Source organism: Acomys russatus, chromosome 5 (genome assembly GCF_903995435.1).
Source record: "Acomys russatus chromosome 5, mAcoRus1.1, whole genome shotgun sequence".
NCBI classification, from domain to species: Eukaryota; Metazoa; Chordata; class Mammalia; order Rodentia; family Muridae; genus Acomys; species Acomys russatus.
The window spans coordinates 27,452,275-27,464,238 of NC_067141.1; the positions used below are offsets into that span (position 1 = coordinate 27,452,275).

Consider the following 11,964-nt stretch of genomic DNA (forward strand, 5'->3'; position numbering starts at 1 on the left):
ACTGCTGAGTCATCTCTCCAGCCCCCCCCCCCCCCCCTTGTTCTTTATTCTCTTTCTTTAGAAGCCATTCTGGCTTGCCCTGGTTCCAGCTTTGTCTTGCCCAACCTTATCCTAGACTGATGAGCAGCCACAAACAGAACTGTGTTTGGGTCACAGGCCATGGCTTTCTCCCCGCACTGGCAACTAGACATCGTTCCTTATTCCTCTGCATGCCCAGCAGATTTGCAGTTGCCACCAGGCTGAGAGAGGAGTCATTTGCGACAATGCATAAGATGCAATTGGAGCCAGGCCTGGTGGCGCACGCCTTTAATCCCAGCACTTGGGAGGCAGAGGCAGGTGGATCGATGTGAGTTCAAGGCCAGTCTGGTGTACAAAGTGACTCCAGGATAGCCAAGGCTACACAGAGAAACCCTGTCTTGAAAAAAAAAAGATGTAATTGTTCTAATGTAAGGTCTAATGTAAGATGTAAGTTCTAAACCTGGGATTCAAGGCATCTCAAGGCTGAGTCTCAGAGGCCCTAGGTGAGGCAAGAATGTTCTCACCTGCATATCTGAATGCTAAAAGCTACGGCTGGGTCCCCTCCCCAAACCCACCATCATTTCTGACTCCATGTACCCAATGGGCTTGCAGTGGTAGCCTTGGACCCATCACCCAGGAATGCACGTATCAAACCTTTCCCATTTTGTAACTTTATTTAATTTTCTCTGCCTCTTCCCTCCCCCACCAGCCCCTGAGAGGGGGTTGGGGCCCCCTGTTGGAAGGGAAGGGACTGTTCTCTTCTCCCTAGGGAGGGATGGTGTCCCCTGGATAGGCTCCATGGGTGGGAGAAGCAGGGGCCTTCAAGGCAAGGCCAGGGCATCGTCCAAGAGGCTGTGGCTAGAGCAGAGCCGCTCGGATGCCCCGTGGTCCTACATCCTGTGGATCACCTAGAAGGTGAAGAGCAGAGAAGCCCGGGGAAATGGTGGACACAAAGCTAGGGTACAGTGTGGCTGGCCTTGATGGGGCTTGGAGTTTGGGGGTCCCTGGCTCACAGGGAAAGCTAGATGTAGTAAGGGTGCAGCAGGAAACAGGGAGACCAAGGTGGAGGCAAGAGGGCAAGTCTATGCTCTGTGGAGGAACTGCACCTTGGGGTCTGGGGATAATCAGGGCACTTGCGCAGAGCGGAGGCCACAGGGCAGATGAAAGGGGTGGAGCAGGGGAGGATGAGAACTCTGGTGGACATGGGACCAAGCTGTGGGGTGGCTTCAAGACAGCCATCCCAGCTCGGCATGGCCCCAGGCCACCAGTTTGTGCTTCTGTGTTGCTGGAGGTATCCCCATGTTAGCTCAGCCATGGCAGAGAGGCAGGCAGCTGTGCCCAGGTCTCCTCCCCATCCCAGTCTTTCTGGAAGCTTCTTTCCCTGCCCAGCATCATCTGCTATCACAGGGGAACATGGTGATGGTTGGGGGGGAGCCATGCTGGGGACAGATCACAGATTCAACTTAGGTGCCGTTCACTTCCCCCTCAAAGGACCACAAGTCATTACATTTTAGTCTTTAAGGATCCCACCCCACTCCCACCCCTTGTGCATGGCTGGTCTGTTTTCTTTTCTGTTTTTAACGGTTATTCAGGTGCCCAAGCCCGTAGTGAGATAGATGGTGAAGGGGGCGGGGTGTTCCCGGGATGTCGGAGGCGGGTGTCTCAGAGTGCACCCTGCCCATCTCCACGGCAGCCACTGTCCCCATGGACAATGAGCACCGGGAAGCAAAGGGCATCCTCGTAGCATGGAGGGCTTTCCAGAGGCTCAGTGTCCTCCCCTCTGCGTCCCAGGGGGCCTCCACTCAAGCTGCGGAAGACCCCTGGGGTGGCCCGGCCCCCAGCACCCAGCGAGAGGCGGCTACGGCTGAAGGGCAGGCGGGGCCCACTGGGACGAGCAGGAGGCAGGGAGTTGCTGCTGACCGAGCGGCGGCAGCGTTGGCAGCCTCGCAGGTAGGCCCCAGAGCTGGCACCCATGACTACAGCCTCTGAGTAGCTGGGCACCAGCTGCCGATTGGAGCAGATGTGCCACTCAAGCTCTGTGAAGTCCACGGTGGCCACTCGAGAAAGTGGCGGCCCGCTGGGCACAGCCCCCGGGGGTGGGGAGCTGGCACCAAAAAGCTTCTCCACCTGGTAGTGCACGTGGGCTGTCCCATAGGCTGCTACCACGCGCAGTGGCCAGGACAGCGTGGCTGCGGACACCAGCCAGAAGACCCAGGCTCGGGCATACCAGGGTGGGCTGCGAGGGTCTGCGAAGACCATGAGGGACTCACGGAAGTCCACGTCCTTCAGATGCATGCCCTCACGGGCCTCCAGGTAGTCGTCCAGGCCCTCATTGGCACTGAAGAAGCGAGCCCTCTGCGTGAGGTACGAAGCCTCGGCCTCAGCACTGCCGAAGCTGAAGCACTTGGTGAAACGCAGCCGCGTGGCTGCGTGGTCCGCCAGGCCCACGAGCTCCTTGGAGACATCACGGACACCATGTGCACTGTAGTCAAACTCACCCCTAGCCGTGCGACTGTCCGCCCTCTCATGATAGACCTGTGTGGTAGTGTAGGCATCCCCATTGCGGTAGCGGGTGATCTGGCGTGTGCGGCGCACGTAGTGGTAGCTGGTAGCCTTCCACCAGACACAGGGGGGAGCCTGCTGCAGCCGGTGGATCAGGGCAAGCACGGTGTTGGCATCGGTGCGGGGTGCCTGGCATGACCGCACGTGGCAGTGCCAGCACTCTGCTAAGTAGAGGAGGTAGAGGAGGGAGACGAAGGCCAATGGGATGTACAGGTAGCCATCCGAGCAGGGGCTGGCTGGATAGGTGGGTGGTGGACCGCCAGCCCCACGAGCCAAGGCTGCCTCAGGCCCCAGGACCAGGCGGGGTACAGTGGCCAGGCGACACCAGGCCACTACAGCCCCACAGGCATGGATGAGCAGTGTGAGGAGCAGGCACTTCCAGTGAGACTCTCGACACAGAGACCCTCCCAAGGATTGCTTCAGGGGCCGCTGCTGCAGGGTGGGCAGAGAAAGGAGAGGCACGAGTCAGGGCAGGACTACTGGTGTTAAGGAGTGGTGCCCTAGGACCCACTTTATAGAAGAAAACGGAGCCCACCAGAGAAGAAATGACATCTCTCTGATTACTGAGAAATTTGGCTTCTGGTAGTTCCTGTTCTGTCTCTAATTTACTGTGTATGTTTGGCCACATTTTTACCCTCTCTGGGTCTGGATTTTGGTCCTGGTGGTCTGGGAGGGTGATGTGGCAGGGAGCAGTGTGTGTGTGTGTGTGTGTGTGTGTGAGAGAGAGAGAGAGAGAGAGAGGAAGGAGGAAGAAGAGGAGGAGAAGGAGGAGGAGGGACTATAGAGCCCAGTTATACAGCTTGGAGTGCTAGTTTTTCTGCTGTGGCTCGAGCAGACCTTCGTATATTCTAGCACTCAGTTTCCTCATACGTAGATCTGGTTGTTGAGGATGCAAAGAGATCACATGTGGGAATTTGTTAGCACAGGGTCTGGCCCTGGGAATAAACACATTTGCCTCTACCCTGTGACTCCCACTGGTCCCTTAGTTCCACTAGGGGTGGCAGGAGACTTGAAAGAGTCTGTTAAGTCAGAGAGAGAGAGAGAGAGAGAGAGAGAGAGAGAGAGAGAGAGAATTGGGGTGTGTGTGAGTTTCAGGGCTAGCTGCAGATGGAGGGCCACCCTCCACTCCCAATCTGTGCTGAGGGAAGGGATGGGACTCAAGCTGCTGGACAGCACCAGCTACTTCTTGACCCAGCAGGGGACTTGGCACATCCTCCAAGGTAGGGCCACTAGCCTGGCTACCTCAGCTCTGACGTCAACAGGAAGGAGAAAGGGAAAGGGGAAGGGGAACTGGGAGAGAAGAGGTGTAGACAACACCTCGTCAACCCCACCATGCCTTGAGAGGCCCGTCAGGAGAGGGGACTGCCCCCAGGCCCATCAGGGGCAGCCTGCTCCCACTGTGCATCCAGTGTGCAGGTGCATCCTGCCTCCTCCACCTGTGTCAGCCAGGTGCACACACCCACCCACTCACATCCCCAACACATGCTCATCACAGACCCACCCACCACAAAGGAACACCATCCCTCGTCCAAGAAACAACAGGCCCTTGATGATTTTCACAGCACAAGCTTCATGGCCATAGCAAGCTGTACCCAGACACTCAAGACTGCTTCACTACAGAACACACATGCACATACGTGCTACACGCTGGCACCCAGACACGTAAAACCCTCACCTGACCACAGTGCACGTCTATCCCACCCTATAGCAACCTGACACCCACAATCTGTATCTAGCCACACACTAGAGAGGCACAGCATGAAATCATACACACACTCTCTCTTGATGAAGACCCAAGGCAAAGGACCCACCAGAGCCTCACGTGACTACAGGGTACATTTTCTGTCTGTCTGTCTGTCTGTCTTCTCTCTCTCTCTCTCTCTCTCTCTCTCTCTCTCTCTCTCTCTCTCTCTCTCTCTCTCTCACACACACACACACACACACACACACACAAGCTATCTCCACTCACACATACAGACCACTCATCACCCTGTTTTCCACACTGATCATCTTACACTTGGCACGTCCTCCTAGCTAGAGCTGAGGAGGGGCTCTGGGGATCTGAACCACTGGATGGGGCCCTCGGTCCTCACCTGGGGGTGGGGGAGAGCAAGGTATCAGCAGCCGCTCCCTTTTCTTCCCCTTTCCCTCCCCCACCTCCAGTCCCTGCCACAGCACTGCATTGCAGGCAACGCCCGACACCTCGTGAGCAACTGGGCTGGATTGGGGGCTTGACCCCATGGCCCCCAGCAGTACGGGACAGCATCCCAGGCTGCGCTAAGGAATAGAGATACGTGGGGGGGGGGGGCACAGGCGCTGACGTCACAGGGCCAGAGAGGATGGTTGAGGGAGCGCTGAGGGATGGGGTCTCGCCTACATTCCTGCCCATCCATTTCTTTTTTAACCTACAGGGACCCCGAAGCCTCGACCTCGGTGGAACGCTGTCTTCCCAATGACGTCATTGCTGGAGGGGCTCCGGGACTTTTCTCCTCAAGCCCTCTCCGAGGGTCGCACCACCACCTGTCCCCTTCACCTCTCTACAGCCTTGGCTCTGTCCCCACTACACGCCGCCGGTACCTCCTCTCGCAGCGGCTCGCCGTCCGGAATCAGCGCGGGCACCTCCCCGCAGTCTCCACCTTCGCCCTCCGGCATGGTGTCCTGGCTGCTCCGGCTGCCGGGCCCGGGCCCGGGGCATGATAAGCAGGGGCGCGAGGGCTGCGGCGCGGCCCCGAGGGGCGTCCGCTTGGCTCGGCGGCCGCTGAGGAGTGTGCCGAGCCCAACCCGAACCCAGCCCGAGCGTGGCGGCGTTGGCGGCCGCGGTGCCCGGCGCCCCGCCCTCCGCTGACCCCGCCCCCGCGGCACCGGTGGCGCGGCTGGCCGCGCCTGGCACCGCGGAGGCACCCCCACTCCCCAACCCCTGCCCAGTCTCTGCCGCTGGACGCCTGGTTTCTCCAGGCGAGCTGGTGCTTGCGACCTTGGGCGAGTCCTTGCTCTACGGTGTCCGATTCTTTCCAAGTATAATGAGGCTCTGGGTGGATGGGCGCCAGCCATGCTCCTCTCTAGAGGATGGGCCCAGCGCTAAGCCCACCCAGACTTCGAAGACCCCAGAAGCTTTGCTTGTACAATTAATACCCAAAAGAGAAAGATGAGTGAGTCTCATCTGCTGGGCTCTGCTTAAGGTCGGTGGGCTGCAGCTAAGGCATCAGGAAGGCCAAGCTTCCAGATTTTGACCAGCATGTTCCATCTCTAGCTGAGAAATGGGAATGGAAAAGTGTTAGATTAAATACACCAGCATTCTCAGGCCGGGGAGCGGGGAGCTCTGCCCTGCGTGGGGCAGCCTTCTCCCAGGTGTCCCTTTAAGACCCCAGCGTTTCTCCTTAGTCCTCAGGGAGCCAAGTTCCTCACACCCAGGCTTGGGTCTAGGCCTTGTCCCCAAGCTAATTAGTGTGTTGGAGGGGGGCAGCTGCAACACTAGGTGGGCTATTTATTGTGTGTTTGAACAAAGGGCAACTCCAAGACCATTTTTTTTCTTTTTTTCTTTCCCAAGACCATTTAAAAAAAAGACTTATTTATTATTATACAATGTTCTGCCTGCGCGTAACACCTGTATGCCAGAAGAGGGCGCCAGATCTCCTTATAGATGGCTGTGAGCCACCATGTGGGTGCTGGGAATTGAACTCAGGACCTTTGAAAGAACAGCCAGTGCTCTTATCCTCTGAGGCATCACTCCAGCCCCTTGTTTTTGGTTTTTCGAGACACGGTTTCTTTGTGTCATCCTGGCTGTCATGGACTTGCACTGTAGACCAGGCTGGCCATAAACTCACAGTGATCCGCCTGCCTCTGCCTCCCAAGTGCTAAGATTAAAGGTGTGCGCCACCACACCCAGCCCATGTAGTTACATTTTAAATTTGTTTATTTTGTGTATCTCTCTAGGTGGTGTGTGTATTAAGAGGTGCGCTTTAACTATAACACGTGTGTGAATCAGAGGATGACTTTTGGTTCTCTCTTCCACCATATGGGGCCTGGGAATTGAATTGGCAGCCTCCTGAGCCATCTCACAAGCAAGCTAACATGACTCTGAAAGGCTTCGGACAAATGGATAGGGAGGAGAGGGCATCCCAGATGGAGGAGCAAAAGCAGCCTTTGGGTCCCCTGGGTTGAGTTTGGGGAGCAGGAAGGTCTCGCCTTATGTAACTGAACATTGAGTGGCAATCAGAGGGTGTGTCCTGCTCTCTGGAGAATAGAGCCTGAAGGTCTGTGAGAGAGAGGCCCCTGAAGAGTGGGAGCGGTTACTGCCTGGGTGGGAAGACAAGAGCCTGGAAGACTTGGAGTGAGGCTTAAGGACATCGCTTTGAGATCACAAGACTGGCGATGATTCAGGAATTTCGAATGCACCTTCAGGAGACAGATCAGCACACCTTTGCCTCCCAAGATCCACCTGACCACTGGAGAAAGCAACGGGACAAGGCCGAGTGCAGATTTCTGCCTCATGTATTCCACCAGATCTTCGGAACTTTCAGATCTTCTGGGTCTCAGTTTCGGTCCCCTGCCGCATGCGTGTGTGCGCGTGTGCATAATGTATCGAGCGCGATTCCAAACTCTCCCAGCAGAGGCCCTCGCAGAAGAGCAGGCTAGCGGCGGACGCTGCGGGGCATTTTCAGCACCGGCCGACGGACAGCACCTGCTCTGAAAGGAGTAGGAGGCGGGAGGCGGAGTCAGCCTTCTAGGGCTCCGCACGTCACCCGTCCGGTGCGGACGACACCACCACCACCACCACCACACTCTAGGCAGGCCGGAGCCCCACCGCAAGACTGGGTGGTTGGAGGAAAGAGTGCACAAGAGGGAGGGCAGGCATCGGTCAGAGCTTGACTGACCGCCACATTCCTCCAGGACTGCGTGGCGGCCGAGCCGGCTCCGTGCCCTGACTAGCTGTGTCCGACAGCTCGGGAGCCGTCTTCCTACCGGCGTAGTCGTGGCAAGGAGCGTCGAGCGCCCCGTCGGCGCAGACGCGGAACTAAGTTACAACCCCTTCCCGCCGATTGGCTGGTCGCGCCGCGAATTAGCACGCCTACTTGCTTGCTTCCGAGAGCGCCTTGAGTAGCTCCGCCCCCTACCTGTCGGAAGTTGACTATGGCAAAATCCGATTGGTCGAGGGCTCACTCGTAGCCAATTGGAAGTGTGGATGGGGAGAACTGGCTCCTCCGAAGAGCCAATGGCAGAGAACGGAGTGTGACGCCGTGGACATGGCGGCCGCGGTCGGCCAGCCCCGGGACGTGTCGGAGTGCCGGATAACTTCGGCCAGCGCAGGGCGAGAGCAGCAGCTGTTTCAGTAGTGTTCGTACCCACTACTCAGCGCAGCCAGCTCTTGGGTAAAGAGAACGTCACGGCCATGGCTTATCACTCGGGATATGGAGTCCACGGTGCGTGAGGAGTGGGGAGGGCGGGGCACGGCCTGGCAGCGGGGCGCCAAGTAAGCTGCGAGACCCGCTGGCCTGGAGGGAGAGGGCCTGCGGTGACCGCTGCCCAGGGCGGGGAGACTCTCTCGGGTTCCTGCCCTGCCACACTGCAGCATGTCCTGGACTTCGCCCTTACCAGCCAGTCCTGAGACCAGGCCGCGATAGCACTGCTGGGATCCCCAAGTCTAGTCCTGTACGAACCGAGTTCGCTTCCAGAACTTCCTTTCTCTGTTAAAATTCTGGCAACTTTCCTGACCACTTTTCAGGGACTCCCGAGTAGCCACTGTTGCCCTTTTTTTTTTTTTTTTTTTTTTTTAACCCCGTGGTAAGAGATGTCTTTTCCGGTGATCATGCTCAAGCAAACGGCTGCTCGCTGTCTAGTAACTCAAGGATCATCTCCCTTGAGAGACTACCCAGAACCCACTTGTGGGTAGCCACTTCTCAGCGCCCTCCTCGCTTCCTCCCCCTCCCGCCATGTAGTAAAAGATTCCAACAAAAGGATAGATCTTTCTTAAAACACATCCTGGCTTCCCCCCCCCCCTCAAAAATTGTTTGGTGCCCCAGGACCTATGCACAGCTTCTCAGCCTCAGGGAAAGGGACAGTGGGTTGGTTTCTTGCTCTGTATTTCTGTCATCTACTTTGGTACTCCCACACCGGCAGGTTCCAAGCACAGGACCCGGGCAGCTCCAGACCCTCCCCCACTCTTCGATGATACAAGTGGCGGCTACCCCAGCCAGCCAGGCGGATACCCAGCCCCAGGCGCTGATGTGGCCTTCAGTGTGAACAACCTGCTTGGAGACCCAGTGGCCAATATGGCTGTGGCCTATGGCAGCTCCATAGCATCCCAGGGGAAGGACATAGTGCACAAAGAGGTGTGGCCTGTGCTCAGGAGGGGGACAGGGTTTCTGGCTAGGGTTGGGGTGTCACAGGTTCCCATCTTAGTCCCCAGGCAGTCTTTAGGAAGGAGCAGTGTGGCTTAGCCACAGCCCCTTTCCTTTGCTTCCAGCTCCACCGTTTTGTGTCCGTGAACAAACTCAAGTACTTTTTTGCTGTGGACACAGCCTACGTAGCCAAGAAGCTAGGGCTACTGGTCTTCCCCTACACACATCAGGTGAGCCTCCGCCCAGGTGAGCTGGCCAGCCTCTCCCCACTCATGGATAACCTCACTCATCGTCAGACCTCAACCCTCTCCCTCTCTTTTTTTTCTCCCCCTCTGCTCCTGCTTATCTGCCAGAACTGGGAAATGCAATACAGTCACGATGTGCCTCTGCCCCCACGGAGAGACCTCAATGCTCCTGACCTCTATATCCCCAGTGAGTCTCTGATGTGGGCTTAGGGACACAGCGGACTTGTGCCTTGGAGCATAGTTAGGAGGAAGGAGACTTGATTGGTGATCCAGCCTCCATCCCTGGCGCTTTTCATGTGTGACTGTCGCTAGACACCAGGTTGACAATGTGACCAGGAAGAAACTTGCTGAATGTGACCTTTTTTTTTTTAAAAATAATTAGCATTTTGCTGCCTCAATTTGGAGTCTGCCTCTGTCCAGTCTGGAGCTCTGGGTTTTTACTCAGCCCAGCAGCTTCCATCTGTAGGGCTTTAGGCTAGATCTTTCAGCCTTCTGTAAAGCAAGACTAACAGTGACTTCTACCTCAGAGAATTATGGTAGAGAGCCAGGAAGACAGGTGATGTGCGTTGTCACCTGACAGGAAGGAAACACAGCAGGCAGTAAATGCTGGCTGCTGTTACCCATCTTCCTTTGAGGCCTGCTTCAGCATCCCCTCCTGTAGAAAGCCTGACCCCTGGGGCAAAGGCTACAGGCACTTATTCCACGGCACTTGCCATGCCAGCTACATTACACTCCTTTTCTGTCCTGTTAGCTGAGCAGGTTCAAGCTCAGGAGCTGCCAGGAAGGGCCGCTGCTGAGGTGGTTCTCGCCTCTCTTCCTCCCATGACCACTGTTAGAAAGCTGGTGCTGTCCTTCAGTGTCATATGTTGTAGCCAAGGCTGTTGGGCCTTAACTATCCCATGGCTTTACAGGTGGCAGTGCTGTGCCCTCTGGTGGCCACATCAGTCTGGTGGTGGGGCCCCGGGGAGGACGAATGTTAAGTTGAAATTGCTGCTGAAGCTCCCTGTGGCTCTGAGCTCCTGTGAAAACTGATCATAGTTAAACTTGGGGACTCCGCATGGTCAGGGCTTCTGACCAAACTCAGGAACATTGGTTGAGAAGGATGCCTGAACCCAAAGTAAGGACAGCCTGGGTTGTCCATGGAGCCTACTTTTTGGTTCCTGTCTTGCGAGAAACCAGGCTGGTTCCTGTCCAGGATGAGCAACTGGTTCATGGGGTTATTTTGGAGATACTGCAGGGGCTCATGAGCTTCCTAGTGTAGGAGGGAAGGTGGTGGCCTGTGGTCCTGGGAGGTGCAGTGGCATCAGCTGGAGGGGTAGTGAGAGAGTGCACTGGGACAGGACATTGGAGAACTGATTGTGAGGTGTGACCAGTGTTTGGGTGTGCAGGGATGAAGTATGGGGGAAGCTGGACTCGAATGCCTAATGAGGGGCTCTGGGTGAGGAAGCCAGCGTGACTACTTCCTTCCTCTCTTGGCAGCCATGGCCTTCATCACGTATGTGCTGCTGGCTGGGATGGCACTGGGCATTCAGCAAAGGTTGGTACTAACCCTCTTCTCCCTCCTGGCCTATCTCCCTTCCTCTGTAGAGATTCTGTAAGGTCCTGTGCCAGCTCCCAGTTCACCCACTGCTGCCCTCAGCCTCTCACCTCACACCTGCTCCAGGATGGCTCGCTCTGACCTACCTTCTCCCGTGCCTGTAGGTTCTCCCCAGAGGTGTTGGGCCTGTGTGCGAGCACAGCACTGGCGTGGGTGTTAATGGAGGTGTTGGCCCTGCTTCTGGGCCTCTACCTGGCCACCGTACGCAGTGAACTGAGTACCTTCCACCTCTTGGCCTACAGCGGCTACAAATATGTGGGGTAAGTGCCTATGCGTTGAGAGGAGCTTGAAGGGTCTGTGGCCCCAGCTTTTGAGGTGATAGCTGCAGCCTTCATTGTGATGCTAGAGACAGTCTCTACCCCTTCTCAAACCCCAGCTCTATTCTGTGAGTAGCTGGCTGCTTCCAGCAGGCTCCCCTTGGAGCCAGTAACTTGAAAGAGGTTGTGGATTTTATTCAACGGAGCCCAGAGAAGAAAAGGGACTTGAGGTCTTGGGCCTGAGCCCTGAACCTTGAAGATCCATTTGGAGTCTGGTTCCTCATAGAGAATAGCCTGGTGTCCCCGGTCATGGTGTTGGGTGGTTCTAGGCCCTGGTGGGTAGGGCTAGTCTCCAGTGGGGACCTTGGGGATCACTTTTTCACCCCTGTACCCCCAGGATGATCCTCAGTGTGCTCACAGGGCTGCTCTTTGGCAGCGATGGCTACTACGTGGCCCTGGCCTGGACATCATCTGCGCTTATGTACTTCATTGTGAGTGTGGCGTGGTCCCTCCCTCTCCTCCTCTGGGTCATCTCTGGGATGCATTTCCCCTCCTGGCCCAGCCTCAGCACTCCTTTCTTCCAGGTGCGTTCCTTGAGGACTGCAGCCTCAGGCCCTGACAGCATGGGGGCCCCGGCCCCTCGGCAGCGTCTCCAGCTCTATCTGACCCTGGGAGCAGCTGCCTTCCAGCCCCTCATCATATACTGGCTAACCTTCCACCTGGTTCGGTGATCCCTGGTCCCAGGTGGCAGCACTGATTTTTCCATACATTGAAGATCTGGTTTCCTTAACTTGGCTTGACCCTGGTTCCTGGGGCCCAAGGGAAAGGCCACAGCCATTTATAGGCCTCTGCTTTGCCCAGGGGACTCAACTTGGGGCTGCTTGGGAGAAGGGTAGGTGGGTTCAGGGAAAGCATTCTGGAAGTGACTTTTAGAATGTCTTGAAAAA

At 56.6% G+C, this 11,964-nt stretch overlaps 2 protein-coding genes across 2 annotated transcripts; one reads left to right on the forward strand and one right to left on the reverse strand.

Annotated features, from left to right (window-relative positions):
• Positions 1-980: 980 nt before the first annotated feature.
• Positions 981-5,381, reverse strand: Tmem151a (transmembrane protein 151A). The gene is made up of 2 exons (XM_051145868.1): positions 5,158-5,381; positions 981-3,012 (listed from the first exon to the last, which is right to left on the reverse strand). The coding sequence occupies exons 1-2, from the start codon at positions 5,230-5,232 to the stop codon at positions 1,681-1,683; spliced, it is 1,407 nt and encodes a 468-aa protein (XP_051001825.1). The 5' UTR covers positions 5,233-5,381; the 3' UTR covers positions 981-1,680.
• Positions 5,382-7,785: 2,404 nt separating this feature from the next.
• On the forward strand, positions 7,786-11,930 carry Yif1a (Yip1 interacting factor homolog A, membrane trafficking protein). Its single transcript, XM_051145869.1, has 8 exons — positions 7,786-8,000; positions 8,698-8,909; positions 9,044-9,148; positions 9,272-9,350; positions 10,643-10,700; positions 10,865-11,020; positions 11,415-11,508; positions 11,602-11,930. The coding sequence occupies exons 1-8, from the start codon at positions 7,970-7,972 to the stop codon at positions 11,746-11,748; spliced, it is 882 nt and encodes a 293-aa protein (XP_051001826.1). The 5' UTR covers positions 7,786-7,969; the 3' UTR covers positions 11,749-11,930.
• Positions 11,931-11,964: the final 34 nt, after the last annotated feature.